Source organism: Sorex fumeus, unplaced genomic scaffold (assembly GCF_029834395.1).
Source record: "Sorex fumeus unplaced genomic scaffold, SorFum_2.1 ptg000007l, whole genome shotgun sequence".
NCBI classification, from domain to species: Eukaryota; Metazoa; Chordata; class Mammalia; order Eulipotyphla; family Soricidae; genus Sorex; species Sorex fumeus.
In genome coordinates, this window is record NW_026606064.1 from 8,969,807 (window position 1) to 8,987,667 (window position 17,861).

Genomic DNA, 17,861 nt, shown 5'->3' on the forward strand with positions numbered 1-17,861 from the left:
GGTGTGACCGAAAAGCCAATAAATAAATAAAGGCATGAGTCTTCCAACAGTGACCTCAAAAGAAATCATTTCTGGGTGGACGGAAAGTATCTGTAGTGTCTGTATGGTTGATTCTAGTCTTCTGAATTGTGCTGTGAGAGTGATGAGTTGCACACTGGTGGAGCCAAGTATCAGGTGATACAGGCACCACTCAGTATCACCCTGTTGACAAAATCAAGTGCACAGGGGCCATCTGACTCACGAGCATTTCTTCCTCCCACAACTACTGCTGCAATACTGTTTTGTTGTGTGAGGGAAGGCATTGAGTAAAGGGGAAATCTAGGCAAAACCAGCATAATGTTTTAATTCGTGTATACCAAGAGAAATTAATGTAGGTAGGTCTTTGATGTATGTTGCGTTTCAGTAACCTAACCTTTCTCCTACCAACAGAGTGTCTGGAAGAGCTTGGGTGTCTGGTCGAGTCCTACGGCATGAATGTTTGCCAACCCACCCCAGGAAAAGCCTTAAAGGAAATAGCAATTCACATCGGAGACCGTGACAATGCTGTGCGCAATGCTGCCCTCAACACCATTGTGACAGTCTACAATGTGCATGGGGACCAGGTGTTCAAACTGATTGGAAACGTGAGTGACTTTCCTCTAAGCACAGTACCATATTGTAAAACGAGTCTCAAGACTTTTCTAGGTGTCAGGTTTCATATCACCTCAACTATAGCCAAGTTTTTATCAATTTTTTTTGACCTATCAAAGTATCCTAGAATCCTTCAGGGTTTAGAACATTCGGGCTCTATTTTACTGTAAATCACACTACCCTTTGAATTATCTACTCGTAGCAATTTTCTTTTATCAAGGAGAGGTATTTTTGAAGCGAGAAATCTGGCCACTCAGGGATTTTAATTCTTCTTAGCAGTCTGCTCAGTGAGTCTTTTGGAGAGGTTTGGGGGAAGGATGTAAAGGAGGACTTTCAAGCAGGGCTCAGGGAACCTGAGGCCCCCTGCTCAGCAATTCTCAGGCAGCCTGCCTGGCAGTTCAATGTGTGAAACTGAGAATTGGTTCTGCAAGGCCCTGCTGGTGCCAGGGTTTATTCAGACCACCCCGATGGTACTCACAGGTCTCAGGGGCTACATTATGTTGCTCAGGGGACTTTGTGGCTACAAGGGCTCAGCCTGAAACTCTCCCTCTCTCTGGCTATACTCAATAAACCTTAATATGTTATGGTTTTTATTAAACCAAATACTCGTTTGTGTGTATTGTGAATACTGGTACCTATCAGATCAAGATTTTATTTTTTCTTCTTTTGGGGGTTATTCCCAGCTCTATGAGGGGGGGGGGGTGCATGTCTGGTAGTGCTCAGAGGACCATACGATGCCTTGGGATCAACCACGGTCAGCCACATGCAAGTTCAGCACTTTAATCCCTGTACTGTCTCTCCAGCTCCAGAATGGGAATATTGAGCTTCAGCCAATCGTTAGCCAGACTCACCAGGCACATTAGGTTCAGTTTCTGACTCCCTACTACTTTGAACCAGTTGCTATTTTGGCAGGACCTCAGTTCTTCACTCCAGTTACCTGTTAGCATCACACATATTTACAGTATGCTTAAATATTTATACTTGTAAGGGTCAGGGAATATGCTCAGCAGTAGAGCACTAACAGTATATGTGAGATCCTTGAATAAATGTAATTCATTCCCCACCACAGGCCAGTCAAGGAAATAGAGCAGCTGTGAGTTTTACAGATGGTTACAAATGAGATGTCTCACCATGTGGTCCCATAGCTAGTTAGTAGTAACATGACCAAAATAGGGAAACCTGCATTGCATGTTTGCAGCTATCTCCTTCCCTTCTTTCATATGTTTTCTTATATAGCAAAGCAGGCATTGATTTAAGATACAGTGTTTTGAGGGTTAGCAGGTATACAGGAGGGGAGATACCGGCACTTAACTTGCACACAGCCAGCACATAGTTTCCCGAGGACCACCAGGGGTCATTCCTGAGTACAGAGCCAGAAGTAGTCCCTGAGGACCACAGAATGTGACCCAAATTTATCCCCCAGCCCAGAAAAAAAAAAGATGTGTTTTGAAAGTAAATGTATTTTTTGCTTTGATGTGAAAGAAGGTATTCTTTTTTTTTTTTTTTTTTTTTTTTTTTGCGTCACACCCGGCGATGCACAGGGGTTACTCCTGGCTCTGCGCTCAGGAATTACCCCTGGCGGTGCTCAGGGGACCATATAGGGTGCTGGTAATTGAACCCGGGTCGGCCGTATGCAAGGCGAACGCCCTACCCGCGGTGCTATTGCTCCAGCCCCAAAAGAAGGTATTCTTTAGTCTTCCATTTAGGATTTTAATTTCCTCTTATACCTGTCTTTATAGCTTTCTGAAAAGGATATGAGCATGCTTGAAGAAAGAATCAAGAGGTCAGCTAAGAGGCCTTCTGCTGCACCAATAAAACAGGTGGAAGAGAAACCTCAACGCTTACAAAACATAAACTCCAATGCCAACATGCTCCGCAAGGGACCTGCTGAGGACATGTCCTCCAAACTCAAGTATGTAGATGGAGTAAATCAGAGCATCTTTGTGGACTTTGCCTTGTGTGCTCAGAGCTTATCCTGTCATATCTTACATTCTTGTAACCATTATCATGCATGACAAAGTGTCCCAGTAAATGTCTTGTAAACTTATTGTTTAACCTTTGTTCTTCATTGTCTTGGTCTTTGTCTTAAAACCACTTCTAAATAGTCTTGTGCCTTCTTTCACTGCTTTTCCGTGGACAGAATTATGTATCGCACTTATAGGATGTAAGTACTGCCTGCTAATTTCTCATTAGCAGGGCTCTTATATCTTTCTAACTTCTGACTTGGATTCATCCCCTCTGGAGGGTGTTTGGTGTAATGTTTACGATCAGGGTAGATGGTGCCCATAAGTATCCAAAAAGCAAACCATCCATAAGAATTCACTGAGTATAGGGGTTAGAGAGATAGTACAGTGGGTAAGGCACCTGTCTTGCACGTGGCTGACCCATGTGAGTGTTTCCTGAGTGAAGAGCTAGGAGTAACCCCTGAGCACTGCTGGGTGTGGCCCCCATAAAAAGAGAAAGAGAAAAAGAGAGAGTTCACTGACTAATAGGAATGGCAGATCAATGTTGTGCTAAAATATTAGTCACCTTCTTCCCTTGTGTTGTATTTGGTCATGCTTAGATTCCTGTTCTTCAGATTAGGGTATGTAAAATGTATGCAACCAGAGTTGGTTTAGGAACTCAGAATACTGCCTCTAGGCAAAGAATCTCTATTTTGCATTTTTTCATGAATATAATCTTAAAGCAATTTGATTGAAAACTTTAAATATATATTGCTTGGATATAATGTTATCCCTGACCTATCAATAATGAATATTCCTATATTAGGTGACCTTACTGCCCCCTCAAAGTATAAAATATACTGAATAATGCATGAAATGATGCCTCTGATAAGAAAAACAGAAACATTGGTTAGTTAGGAAATAGGAAAAAAAAATCTAATCAGTCTGGATTTGTTTTAAATTTTTACTGAGAAGTAGTAAACTTTATGGTACTAAAGAGTTAACAAAAAAAAAAAAAAAAGAGTTAACAAAGGTTACTTGCCTTGTTCTTAACCAGCCCAGATTCTACCCTGGACACCATATGTGTTCCGCAAGCACCACCAGGAGTAGTCCCTGAGCACAGAGCCAGAAGTAAGGTCTGAGCACCACTGAATGTGGTCCAAAATACACTCGGTGGTATAGGAAGGAAGATAGCAAACAAAATAGATACACTTTTTTGTCTTCCCTGCCTGACAGGTAATGGCAATACAAAGTTTGTTGGCTTTGGTGAACTTGAAAGAATAGTTCACTATTCTGAGGGCAGAGAAATAATGTAGCGGCTAAGACCCTTGCTCTGCACATGCTCAGTCCTGGCACTGCACAGCGTTGGGTCCCCCAAGCACCACCAGTGGTGACCCCTGAGCACAGAGCCAGAAGTAGTCCCTGAACACAGCCAGTTTTTGTAGCCCAAAATAATAAGAATAATAAAAGTTAAAAATGGGCCCAGAGTACTGCAAGTAGGTTACTTCCTTAAACACGGCCAGCCCGGGTTGATCTCTGGCATCTATATGGTCCCATAAGGCATCCAATAAGGAATGATTTCTGAGTAGAGAGCCAGGAGAAAGATCTGAGTACAGCTGAGCATGGCCCAGGGGGGAGGGAAAAAGTTTAAAACTTTTTAGGTGCTATAAGTACAAGTTAAAGTCCATGGGCAAGAGAGAATAGTACAGTGGTTGAGGCCGTTGTGCCCCCACTCTGCCACCCCCGCTCCCCCGTCCCTAAAAAATATTCTTTGCGATCTCAGGATATTCATGAACCAGGGTGATTGACATTGAAGCCACTTGCTTAGATTCAAGGAACTTAAATCTTTCAGCGGGGCTGAAACCAGAAGTTAAACATCTGTCTTGAAGCTTTGGGGCAACTGGCAATGTTATTCTTGCCCTTTGCTTCAGAAGCCTCTTACAGTTAAGTGCTTCCTTTTGCTTCCCCTAGCCAAGCCCGAAGCATGAGTGGGCATCCTGAGGCATCCCAGATGGTTCGCCGAGAATTTCAACTGGATCTTGATGAGATTGAGAATGACAATGGTACAGTCCGGTGTGAAATGCCAGAACTTGTTCAGCACAAACTGGATGATATTTTTGAACCAGTCCTTATTCCTGAACCCAAGTAAGTTGACCTCTTTCATAGAATTATAAGTAGAATGTGAGTATCAGAGCACATAGCATGGACAGAGTGCCATGTACAGTTTAAACATTTTTATAACCATTCTTACTAATAACAGTTCTTTAATAGGGAATTGCATAATTTCAACTCAGTTGTTTTGTGATTAAAGTTTCAATTTTTCCCTTTACTCTGCTGTCTAGGATCCGAGCTGTTTCTCCACACTTTGATGATATGCACAGTAATACAGCATCCACAATCAATTTCATTATCTCCCAAGTGGCCAGTGGTGACATCAACACAAGCATCCAAGCTCTGACTCAGGTATGGGGTTGCTACCGATGACAGTGATTCCACTGGTGAATATATTCTATGAGAATACTGAATTTCACGTGCCTTAGCAAGACAAGTAGTTATTACTTGCCTCAAAAGATAGAGGTCTAGATATAGAACCTAGCATTTTTATAACTTTATTCACCAAAGTTATAAAAATTTATTTATACTCAGTAGATAATATGCACCATATTTCATGGAATTCAACTTAGAGTTCAGTGGAAATAAAAAAAAATCTCAGATAACAATTGCTATCTTACTCGGAGGCAGGTCAACTCAAGGAGCTAGAGCCTGTGCTTTGCATGCAGAAGTACTCGGTTCTGTAATCAGCCCTGCTTGTTCCCTCAGCACCACTGAAAGCATATCTGTGCCCCAAGCACTGAGGCAGGAATAGCCCCTTTGCACTGTTAGGTATGGGCCAAACAAACATACATACATACTCTCAAATAGGGTGGTTGGAGAGAGGTGATTGGAACTCTCTCTTCCCATCCCACCCCAGTTTTTTATTAATATGATGATGATGATGCCCACCCCAGTTTTTTATTAACATGATGATGATGATGATGATGATGATGATAATGATGTTTGATTGGTTTTGGAGCCATACCCAGTGGTGCTCAAAACTTTAGTCCTCTCTCTGCATTCAGGGATCACTCCTAGTGGAGTTCATGAAGCAGGAATATGGGGTGTCAGGAATCAAACCACCTTCAAGGGCAAAAGCCTCACCCCCTATACTGTTGTTCCAGCCCCACCTGTTAGCAGTTTTGATATTGGAAGAAAATAAACTTAGGGGATCGAAATCCTGTAAAAAGTGACTTGAATAAATGTTTCCCCACTTCCTTTTCTATGTCAGCTTCAATTCAAACCCTATCTATCTATCTTTTCTGAGTAGATGCTACTGGTTCTGGTAGATTGTGAATGAAGTGGATATGGGATAAGTCCCAAGCTCTGTCTTGAAAAAGTAGAAGATAATTCTAATACCAGAAATCCTGAAGATAGAGACCTCTCCTTGTGTTTTTTTTTGGGGGGGGGGTATGTGCTTTCGGGGGGGACATTAGCACTTTTTATTTTTTAATTTTATTTTTATAAAGTTCACAATAATTTATTACATTTGGTATTTCAACACCAATCCCACCACCTTTGCACCTTCCCACCACCATTATTTTGAATTTTACCACCACCACCCAAGTCTGCCCCAAAAGGCAGATGCTAAATAATTTATTTTGTATTGCTTGTTATAAATAGTCCACTCATAATGATCCAAAAAGGTTTACTTAGAGGAAAGTATGTGAAAACTATTGTGTCTCATCTCGGAGCTATTAAGCCCCTGTATAAGAGATAACTAACATGTTACAGCTTGAGACTTGTGTGCATAAGTCAAGATCAGTTGCCTTCTACTTTGCATCCCATCAAATGTGGTGTGCTACTTTGGGTATATCAGTGGCATAAAGTATGAGATGTCACATGGCCACTTTCACAGCTTTGCACTCCGGGAATTCTAAAATTTTTAGTTGGGTACCAGAGCTGGAGTTAAATTTTTAACTGGATGGTGATTTGGGGGGTCTGGAGGCATCTCTGCGGCTTATTGTTCTCTTCTGAGATTTATTTGTGAGTCTCTAGATCATGGCCATTAATGAGCTTATATGGCGCCCAGAGGTATTTCCTGGGCATGACTGCAAAGCACCCAGAAGCACAGGGAGATGGTGGGAGGGCGCCCATTCCTGACTCTGAGCGAGCGTGGAAGTTTCAGTCACAAAACCCGCATACCTGAGTTTTTCAGCGAATTCATTCTCATGTGAGAGGCTCATCTGAGCCTTGTAAAGATCAGCCACGAGCATTGCGGCCATTGAGTTCTGGAGTTTTTGGCTGCTGGGGTTCTGTTGGGTCAGGTCGGGGAGAGACCTCTCTTTGGAGATACTTAAGTTCTGTAAAGAAGAGCAACGTTGGCTTGTATTAAGTGTTAATGATTAGACCTGGTGATTGCCTAGCCTCTAACGGATCTCTTGGGAGCTGGATCATAGGTTGAATTCGTTGTCTGAGGATACAGAAACCTAGTTTTGTACCTTCAGCAATTGAAGAGCAGAGATGGCTTCTCTTACCTGGTATCTTATGATGAACTTGCCAGCTGATTGACCACCACCAACCAGGACAGAACCTGGTATCTCCCATTGTTCTCAGATTTCCCCAGTAATTGTAAAATTGTAAAAGTAAACTGATTTCTCAGTTTTCAAAGCCAAGGGTTTTGAAAGCAGACCAAGAATGTGTCCTAAGTAAGTGAATAAGAATAATATAAGGGACCACACTTTAGTTGACTGGAAAGAATAACAAAATAACCAAATGCACTTGGGAAAAATGAGTCTGCTGAAGGAGACAAAGATGATAAGGGGGAAAGGGAGTATGTAGAAATATTTAAGATTTACTTACAGGAATTTTTTTCTAGTAAAACAAAACCAAAAGAGCACCATGGTTTTATAGCTCTTTATTTGAGTAGATAAATGAAAAAACAGATAATACAGAATCAGATAGCGCCAAGGAAATAGCTCAACAATATAGGGTCCATGCTTTGCATGCAGGAGGCCCAGGTTCGATCCCTGGGACCACATGGTTCTCTACACACCATAGAGAGAGTCCTTCCCAACCACAGAACAGGAAGAGCCCCATCACCACTTAATATAAAATAAATTAATTAAATTTAAATTATTTGGACAGTTACTCTTTAATATGAGTGCCTCTAGCAATAGGGTCTGCTACTAATTTACCTATCATAGTTCAAGTTAAACTATTGGAAGTCCTTGGCTAATATAAGAAAGATCCTCACACTGGAGAGAGAATACAGAGGTCAAGGCAATTGGGTCACACCCGGCAATTAGGGATTACTCCTGGCTCTGCAATCAGGGATTACTCCTGGCTTTGCACTCAGTAATTACTCCTTGTGGTGCTCAGGGGACCATATAGGGTGCCGGGGATCAAACCCGGGTCTGCCATGTACAAGACAAAAGCCCTACCTGCTGAACTATTGTTCCTGCCCCAGAAATATCCTTTTAGTATCTTCATGCTACTAAGAAAGTATGAAGATTGAAAAATTATATGTTGGTCTTTTTGTTGTTGTTGTTTTAATCAGATTGATGAAGTCCTGAGACAAGAAGACAAAGCTGAAGCTATGTCCGGCCATATTGATCAGTTTCTCATAGCCACGTTCATGCAACTGAGACTTATTTACAACACACACATGGCAGATGAGAAATTGGAGAAGGATGAAATCATCAAATTGTACAGCTGTATCATTGGCAATATGATTTCGGTAAGTCATCTCCACATGTGTCGTGGGCTTCCCTTCAGGCCCTCATCCTGCCCGGGTTCTAAAGCCCAAGTCAGTCAGGTGTCCTTGTGTTTGTCACTTGTAGGATTTTACATGCCAGCTGCTATATCCATTGGATATCTGGCTTACTTTTTGTTAGGATACTTAACTATCTTGAATTGTTTCTATCACTTTCTTCATCTGGCATGGTGGATTCTAACTGACTTTTCCTATTATATGTGCTCTTATAAGGAAGGAAGCATTATTAATAAGAGTTGGGGGAGAGGTGATTTTTATTTCTTCATTATACTCTGAAATTTAAGAAATCCATTTGTTTACTGGATTATGCCATTCATGTTAGCTTCCTTGCTGTCTATTGAGGTTTATGTCTCCCTCACACCGTTATGATTCATAGCTGTTTCAGATAGAGAGTCTAGCCCGGGAGGCCTCCACTGGAGTACTAAAAGATCTAATGCATGGCCTCATCACCCTAATGCTGGACTCTCGAATTGAAGATCTGGAGGAAGGCCAACAGGTGATCCGATCTGTGAACCTCTTGGTGGTGAAGGTTCTGGAGAAGTCCGATCAAACCAACATTTTGAGGTATATTGGTACCCTCCATTTTAGAGCCTAGAACATCCCCTCTTCTTGTCTTCTCATAGGAACCAGAAGTCACTAGGTTGGTTGTAGCTTAAAATTTACCTAGTAAATTGATTTCTTACTGTAACTCACAAACTAAAGGTGTTCCAACATGAGTCAGCAGATCAAATCTGTAGCAACTTCAGCAAGCCAGTGCATCTCACAAGTTTTCTAAAATAAGACTAAGAGGTTATCATCCAACTTCTTTTTTTTTTTTTGTACATCTCAGTACTTTTCTTTCTTTCTCAGTTACCAGCAACAATGAAAAATAGCTTTATTGGGCTGGAGCAATAGCACAGTGGGTAGGGCTTTTGCCTTGCACGCGGCCGACCCAGGTTCAATTCCCAGCATCCCATATGGTCCCCTGAGCACTGCCAAGAGTGATTCCTAAGTGCATGAACCAGGAGTAACTCCTGTGCATTGCCAGGTGTGACCCTCCCCCCCAAAAAAAGAAAGAAAAATAGCTTTATTATTTATAAAGTGGCAACTTGCAGCAAATTAATGATGTTATTTTCTTAATAACTGAATATCAAATAATCAAAGATAATTCCTGGTCAGTGAACCCTTTATAAAAAGTTCTTTGTGGACCCACCCAGCCATGCTCTGGGATCACTCCTCGGGGATAACATGGGGTACCAGGGATTAATTCTAGGTTGGCTAGGCGCAAGACAAACATCCTACCAACTGTACTATCTCTCTAACCCCACTCTTTATTTTTTAAAAGGCTAGAGAATATTTACATTTGGTCTGTCCTTCATTTGTTGTAATTAGAATTCAGGCTTGAAACTTAGGATATTAATGGATTTTTTAATTGAATCACTGTGAGTTACAAAATTAGAGTTCAATAACTATTTGATTGAGTTTCAAATATAGTGTTCCTGCACCCATCCTTTCGCCAGTGTCCCATTTCCCTCCACCACTGTCCTCAGTCTCCCACCCAGCCCCCAACCTACCTCTTTGGCAGACACTTTTCTTTTTTCCTTTCAAGCACTGTGGTTTGCAGTACTGTTACTGAGAGGATATTATGTATATGACTTTACCTCTTTCAGCACCCAGTTCTCAACCAGAGTGACCACTTCCCTTTATCATTATTGGATTTTTTCCCCTTCTAGTGCCCTACTTGTTTTGCTTCAAGACAGCCTACTAGCAACAGCCAGTTCTCCCAAATTTTCAGAGCTTGTTATGAAGGTAAAGTTTGTTTCTTTCAAAAGAGCAATGTTTTGTTAAAGTATGGTGGAAGAGGAGCTGGAAATAAAATTCAAACTATGACACATCTGAAAATAATTTGTCTCCAATTTTCCCTTCCTCCAATGTATACTCAAAACTGAGACCTAAGTATATCATGCACTAAAAGTAAGTGTTGTTATAAATATCTCACCAGTATGGCAAAAACTTTGAGGCAAACTCTTAGTTGTAGGGAAAATATGCACAGTTCTGTAATACTTGGGTATTTTTTGGAAGATGCCAACTGTTTCTAAAATACTATAATACCACTAATATACTTTAATAGTAAATATTTGGTCTTCTTGGGTTAGACTTGGCTAAGTAACATAATTACTCTCAGGTGCCCAGCAAATCCAGGAGTTTGCATTTTTTTCTTATCATTTAGAAAGCTTCTCTTTAGGGAGTGGGAAGAGATTACCTAGTGATAATTACATTTATATATATTTTTTTTTATTTATATCCTTGATTCTGCTTTAGAAAGAATTCATTGCTTAGGAAAATGGAGACAAATTCTTCTCATTCTTCAGTTATTCCACCTAACTTTTTTTAGTGGGGATGGCTCCACCCAGCAATATAGTGGGAGGGTGTGACTATACCCAATAATACGCAGGGACTCATCCTGAGTGTGCTCAGGACGCCATATATGGTGCCAGGGATCAAACCAGGGTCTGATGTATGAAGTCAAGTGCTTTAACTCTCCTTCTGTTGTTTTTTTCTTTAAAATAGTGTCTCTGGAGAATGGTCCGATTGTTACCTGATACCATCAACAACATTAATCTAGACAGAATTCTTTTAGATATACACATTTTCATGAAGGTCTTTCCCAAGGAGAAATTGAAACAGTGCAAAAGTGAATTTCCCATAAGGACCCTGAAAACATTGCTGCACACTTTATGCAAATTAAAAGGACCCAAGGTGAGTGAAAACAGGCACTGGTTCCTGTGGGAGCCTAAGAGAACATGCTGGAAACAGTATTGCTACCATTTGAGTATTCCTGTCTCCCGCAGATCCTCGACCACCTCACAATGATCGACAACAAGAATGAGTCGGAGCTTGAGGCCCACCTCTGCCGCATGATGAAGCACAGTATGGACCAGTCAGGGAGCAAGTCTGACAAGGAAACTGAAAAGGGAGCATCTCGAATAGTGAGTGCCCTGACAGTCCATTTATCTCATGAAGATACGGTGTTGGTGCCTGTCTCTAAGCACTCAGTCACTCCTGCTATGACACTGACCCTTTAAACAGGCTGCAAGGATGAAGCATTCTGAGGTGTTCTTTGTTCTAAGGATAGTTTTGTGTCCAGGCCTAAGGCACTGGGAACCAGGTGGAGCGAGTATAGGCACTGTTTTCTCAGGGAGGAATGGGCCAGTTCCTTCCTCTTCAGCTGTGTCGTTCTGCTGCAGAGCCTTAACATTGGTGCTTTTGTTTCAGCAGGAACATACCTCTAAGAATTGAATTTTGTGGGGTTGGACAATAGTACGATGGGTAGAGTGTTTACCTTATACACAGCCAACCCGGATTTGATCCTCGGCATCCCATATAGTCCCCCGAGCACTTCCAGAAGTAATTCCTGAATGCACAGCTAGCAGTAACCCTTGAGCATCACCGGTGTGGCCCCAAAATTTAAAAAATTAAAAAGGAACTGAATTTTGAGACCCTTTCAATTCTTGGGCTACTACTTCTTCCTAAGTTCAGCCTCACCAACCACACCTCGTCCTTGTCTGTCTTTCAAATTTTCAGGATGAAAAATCATCAAAGGCCAAAGTGAATGACTTCTTAGCTGAGATATTTAAGAAGATTGGTTCTAAAGAGAACACCAAAGAGGTGAGAAGGAAGAAGTTGGGCTCAGAGGGGCCATTTTGGGGAAAGGATCACTAATTACATTCATCCCACCTCTTGTTTCTGTTAACCTAGGGCCTAGCAGAGTTGTATGAGTACAAGAAGAAATACTCAGATGCTGACATTGAGCCATTTTTGAAAAACTCCTCACAGTTCTTCCAGAGCTATGTTGAGAGAGGCCTCCGGGTGATCGAGATGGAGCGGGAGGGCAAAGGCCGGATTCCCACTTCAACAGGTATCGTTGTTCCAGGAATGAGCTCAGTAGCTTAGGAACCAGCAGCTTCACCGATTATATCCATTCCCCATCCCCTCAGCATCAGCCGCTCATCTGACAGTGGTCACCTCTTGGCTTCCTGACTTGACCTCTTGCTACCATGTGACATGGTTCAGGCTGCCCTCTAGACAGTTCATCTGAGAGGTCCAAGCAATAGTACAGCGGGTGGGGCATTTGCCTTGCAAGTAACCGACCCAGATTCAGTCCCCAGCACAAGCATTGCCTGGTATGCCATCCCCCCCACCCTCACCCCCATCCAACAAATAATAAAAATTTAAAAAATAATAAAAACCCTTCATCTGAGACCCAGAAGAGGGCTAAGTGGTTCAGGCACAGTCATGAGGCCTCCAGTCCCAGAGCTGCCCACATGCACCAGAGTGATCCTGACACTCCCTCTGCTCGCAGTCTCCACTGGGGCTGGGGTGCTGGGGGAAGGAGTGGTTGATTTTGTGGCTTCTGTGTTCCCTTGGTTTCTTCCAACCTTGCTGTGCCTTTCTGGTCTCTTTTTTTCTTCTTTTCTCTGAGTTTCTGTTAGTGTCATTCCCAGGGCTCACTCACATCTCACATCTCCTCAGCTTCACAGTCACTGCTCCGAGATCTCACCCACTTCCCTGAATGCTAGAGGACGAACCTCCCATCTAACTGCTCTTCCTATGTATTATATCAGACACGTCGCAGACATTTTCTGAAGCCTGTCCTTTATTGGTTGGAAAATTGTTTAGATCACTCTTCCCCAAGAGAACCTGTGATTAGTTCCCTCTCCTTCTCAGATTTGTGTTTAAAAATCTCACTATCAATGAGAGAGCTCTTAAAACTTGCAACTCAGAGGACCGGAGTGCATATTTTGCATTCTGGACACCCAGTTTTGTTCCCAGCAGCACATGGTCTCCCTAAGCAGTGTTAAAGTTGTCCCTTCAACAAAATTTTTAAATGAAAATTTGTTTACAGGGCCTGAGAGTTGACCCAAAGGGTTGAGTGTACACTTTGCTGTCATGCAAAACAAACCTCAATAATTTTCAAATGAAACTTGCTACCTATTTCTCAACCCTCTGTAGCACTTCACTACCTTTAACATACCATGTAATTTATTATTTCTTAGGTTGTTTGATGTTTGTCTGCTAGAATTTAAAATACCCAGGAGTGGGCCTGGAACTGTAGTACAGTGGGTAAGGCATCTGACCTGGGTTTAATCCTTAGCATCCTATATGGGCAACTACACCCACTAGGACTAATTCCTGAGCACAGAGCCAGGAATAATCACTACGCATAGCCAGGTGTAGCCCAAAAACAGAGAATAAAATACCCAGGAATACAGGGATTTTTTTCCTTTTGCCTAGTATATGATAGGCATTCAGTAGTTATTTGTTAAATGAAATGCATGGATGCCTATGCTGGTACTAGGCTGTAGTGCAAAAGGAGAGTAACTGAAAATTACTTTGCATAGGATCTGGAACAGAAGAAAGTAGTAAGAGGTAGCAGTTAAGGAAAACAACTGTCAACAGCTTTAAATCAAAACGAATATTCCCAGCTTCAGAAGTTCCCCACTCACTTTTTTGGTTTGTTTGTTTTGGACGGAAGGCTTTCTTGGGGGTGAGGTGGGGAGCACCTGTTGGTGCTCAGGAGTTACTTCTGGCTCTGTACACAGGGTGCATTCCTGCGGGTGATCAGGGGACCATATGGGATACAGGAATCAAAGCAAGCACCCTACTCGCTGTGCTGTTGCACTAGCCTCTGTTCCCACTCACTCTTAAACTCGCTGAGCTGAAGTTTTGGAGTTTGGGTCTTGGTTTGGCAGGTCAGCCCTGAAAGTATTCAGAAACCGTTCCGGGTGGTGCCCAAGGGACAGGTAGTACCAGGGATCAAACCCGGGGCTCTCCGTACTCTTCCACCCTTTGTGCTGTGTTACCTCCCCAGTCCTTGCTAGGCTGATGTGTTTGAATTTATTTCCTAAAGTGTAACTGAGCAGAATGTTTAATCACCAATCACCACACATGGCCATCTTATTGTTTGATTGATTAGAGTCAGGCTTTCTTTTCTCATTTCCAGGTAAGAAATCTGGCCATGTCCACCATCTCATTGATCCTTTTGGCCTTCCTGGCACCTTGCAGTATACACGTGTCCCACTGATTATATCATGTCTTTCTGATTAAACATTCAGCCATCTGCTGCTGCTGTCATTTACCTTGTCCTTCATTTCACACCTGCTCTGGTTTTCATATTTTCCAGCTTAGGAAAAGGTGAAAAAAAATTTTCCAATCTCTGGGACACATGTTTTATCTTCAGGAACCCTACATTTGATCGCTGGCAACACTGGGAGCAGCCCCCTGAGCAACCATGCCAGGAGAGCTCTAAGCCCCATCATGTGTGCATCCCTCCCAACAGAAGGGCTCCCTTTTACCCTGCAGTGACCTCTTTCACTTTTCTGTTTAATCACAAGGAGATTTTTCTTCCCAGAACCTCAACTTTTTGGTGTATATTATAAATTTTCAATATTATCAAGTTGGCTATTTTTGTTTGGGGATCTTTTTGTTTGTTTCCTGGGCCACACCTGGAAGTGCTCAGGGATTACACTTGGCTCTGTACTTAAGGATCACTCTTGGCAGTGCTCAGGAGATCATATAAGGTGCTGGGGATCTAACCTCAGCCACATGCCAGGCAAGTACCTTACCTAGTGTAGTATCTCTCCAGCCCTGATTTTCTGTTTGTTCTTCTTGTTTATTTTGAGCCATACCTGGCAGTGTGTCAGTGTTCAGGGGCTTCTGGCTGTGCTTAGGAGTTGGTCTCAGCAGTGCCACACACACGCATGCATGCATGCACACACACACACACCACACATACCATCATACCTACACACCCCCGTGCGAAGCATGCGCTCATCCTGTTGAGCTCTTTGTCTGGCTCCTATTTTGGGGGTCACACCTGGCGGTGCTCAGGCCTATTCGTGGCTCCATGTTTAGGGAGTCACTTGGGTGATATGCAGTGCCAGGGATCAACTGGGACCTCCAGCACGCAGAGCATGCATCGTCCTTTAATCTGGCTCCCTGGTCCAAATTGGGTTTCTTTGTTTTGGGGAATTTGTTGGTTGGTTGGGATTATTTTTGTTTTGTTTTTAGGACTGTTTTGCTCTTGGTCCCAGACCATATGCGGTGCTAGGGATCAAACTAGGGTTGGCCACATGTAAGGCAAGCACCTTACCCCTTATATTATGTATCTGGTCCTATCATTTTGCTATTTCCCTACTGATTAGTATTAATGGAGAACACCTTTTCATATACCTACCAGAATGCCTGGAGTTTATTCTGTTTGTACTTTTTGGATTTTTAGTTTGCTTTTTGGTTTGGGGGCCGCACCCAGCAGTGCTCAGGGCTTCACTTGACTCTACTCAGCGATTACTTCTGGCAGAGCTCAGTGTACCGGTGATAAAACCTGGGCTGACTGCATGTGAGGCAAGTGCCCGACCCGCTGTACTCTCTCTCTCTCTGGCCCCCCAGTGCCTTTATTTTTTACTTCTTAGAAATTTAGGTGCCATGATGGGTAGTATGGTTTTTCACTCTCCTACCAAAATAGAGATTTTCATGCTGGGGGTTGTAGACATTTGAATTCCTGTTCCTTTTGGTATGTTTTCTGAACACCTCAGTTTCCCCCCCTTTCTTGTGTACGTTCTCCCCGCCGCACCCATCCCCATGCTGGGGGTCAAACTCAGGGCCTGGGGTGCAGGTGTGTGCTGCGCTGTCGCCCCAGGTTCTGTCTACACTCCTTGCCCCTCCCCTCTTTGAATGAGAGCTCTCCTTATGGCTCCTGTCGCATTCTTGCCTACATTGGAAGTCCTTAAATTCGTCAGTTGTACAATCACAGAGTATGTCGGAGTGGGTGAGCTGTCTGGATTGCCCAGGTCTGCCTCAGCAGTACAGACCACAGCCCCACAGAGCCCAGTGTGCAGATGATGGCCCAGCTAACTGTGTGCCTCTGACTCCATTCTGGGAGTTCGCACTCTGCTTATCTTCTGCATTTCCGGATACCCGTTGTCGCCAATTCCAGGTGGAGCCTTGGGATTTTTAGTTTCCAGCCTCAGCAATATTCAGGTCCCAAACCGTTCCCTTAGGTGGCTGGGGTGTGTGTCTGCCTGAACAGTGTTTCCGTGTGTCCTCTAGGCATCTCCCCGCAGATGGAGGTCTCATGCATGTCTACCACCACAGGCACAGTGTCCTCCATCGTGAACTCGAATGGAGAGGAAGTGGGGCCCTCCGTCTACCTGGAAAGGCTGAAAATCCTGCGGCAGCGCTGTGGTCTGGACAATACCAAGGTACTGACCCCTTCCTGCTGGGAGCCCGCGGGGCGGGGGGGGTGGTTGCCCAGCCGCCTCCTGGCCGGCTGAGCTGGCGTTGGCTTCTTCTCTAGCAGCAAGACGACCGGCCTCCGCTCACTTCTCTGCTCTCCAAGCCAGCCGTCCCTCCCGTGGCCTCATCCACGGACATGCTGCACAGCAAGCTCTCCCAGCTCCGGGAGTCCCGAGAGCAGCACCAGCACGCGGAGCTGGACTCAAACCAGACTCACTCCTCAGGAACTGTGCCCCCCTCCTCCACGGCCAACATCGATGACTTGAAAAAGAGACTGGAGAGAATAAAGAGCAGTCGCAAGTGAAGCTGCCCACCCCTGGCACCCCGCAGCTTTAGTTTACTAAACTAGAAGCCCTCATAGTCGAAGTGGCCTTGGCAGGCCCGGCGTACACAGACTGGTTGTATGTATCATACGTGGATCTGGGGGGAGGAGTTGTTGTGGCACAAGTACTTGTACATACTCTGCTTCTCCCCGTCAGCGTCCTGCCTCGCTAGCAGACTGTCTGTGTAGTAGTTTAGTGTACAGACTTGTAAACAAGCTCTGCCCTCCTCTCAGCTCAGCCTAGTTTAACTGTCCTATTTCTTTGATTTGTAATTGTTTATTTGTAAAGTTGTCCTAATCTTTCCTTACTACTAGAAACTCTTTTAATAGTTTTCCATTCAGTTTGTGAGCTCTTTTCCCTGTAGCCCTGAAGGGTCACTGTATTCTCTATGGAAGCATGGCATGATACAACTAATTTAAGAGTCTTTTATAAATAAAGTTTGCATTAACTATAACCGTCTCCCCAGACACTCCACGTTTGGGAATTGTGCTCAGGACCCTGTGCTCAGGACCGGATGGCTCCTCCGTCCTCTAGGAGCACCATTTTTCTTGGTGCTGAGTGAGACCTTTACTCCTGTGGACTAGGAGGAACTCATTTGCATGCAGCTTCCTGGGCTGCAGAGATCGTCATTCCTCCCTGCGTCTGGCTTTGGTCGTAAATTCCACTCCGCGGCTACTAAGGGCTCCAAATACGCTGGGGCTTTTTGACCAACAGTATGTGAGGTTGTGCTAACACTGCAGGTGGATTTGGACTCATTGACCCAAGCTGAGGTGAGCACATCCAGTGAGCTGAGGAGGGACCTCACTCACCCTGACCTATGGGTGATAGATTCTTTTTTTGGAGGTGTGGGGGAGGGCGAGACTGCCAAGCAGTGCTCGGGGA

The 17,861-nt window shown here is 43.8% G+C and overlaps 1 protein-coding gene and 1 non-coding gene across 9 annotated transcripts in view; both read left to right on the forward strand.

The window, feature by feature from the left end:
* CKAP5 (cytoskeleton associated protein 5) overlaps window positions 1-17,438 on the forward strand; it is a 107,932-nt gene extending 90,494 nt beyond the window's left edge. For 2 of the 8 annotated variants that reach the window (XM_056133266.1, XM_056133319.1), the window contains 14 exons: window positions 430-623; window positions 2,370-2,542; window positions 2,771-2,794; window positions 4,545-4,718; window positions 4,916-5,036; window positions 8,167-8,346; window positions 8,759-8,946; window positions 10,095-10,170; window positions 10,933-11,121; window positions 11,214-11,351; window positions 11,947-12,030; window positions 12,121-12,280; window positions 16,471-16,622; window positions 16,718-17,438. In XM_056133266.1, the coding sequence (XP_055989241.1) occupies window positions 430-623; window positions 2,370-2,542; window positions 2,771-2,794; window positions 4,545-4,718; window positions 4,916-5,036; window positions 8,167-8,346; window positions 8,759-8,946; window positions 10,095-10,170; window positions 10,933-11,121; window positions 11,214-11,351; window positions 11,947-12,030; window positions 12,121-12,280; window positions 16,471-16,622; window positions 16,718-16,960 (2,096 nt within the window). In that variant the 3' untranslated portion in view covers window positions 16,961-17,438. The remainder of the gene's footprint in view (window positions 1-429; window positions 624-2,369; window positions 2,543-2,770; window positions 2,795-4,544; window positions 4,719-4,915; window positions 5,037-8,166; window positions 8,347-8,758; window positions 8,947-10,094; window positions 10,171-10,932; window positions 11,122-11,213; window positions 11,352-11,946; window positions 12,031-12,120; window positions 12,281-16,470; window positions 16,623-16,717) is intronic. The other 6 variants (XM_056133275.1, XM_056133297.1, XM_056133305.1 and 3 more) reach the window with 6 other exon arrangements.
* LOC130017346 (small nucleolar RNA SNORD67) lies at window positions 133-242 on the forward strand. Its single transcript, XR_008791389.1, has one exon. It is a non-coding gene; the product is annotated as a small nucleolar RNA SNORD67 (small nucleolar RNA).
* Window positions 17,439-17,861: the final 423 nt, after the last annotated feature.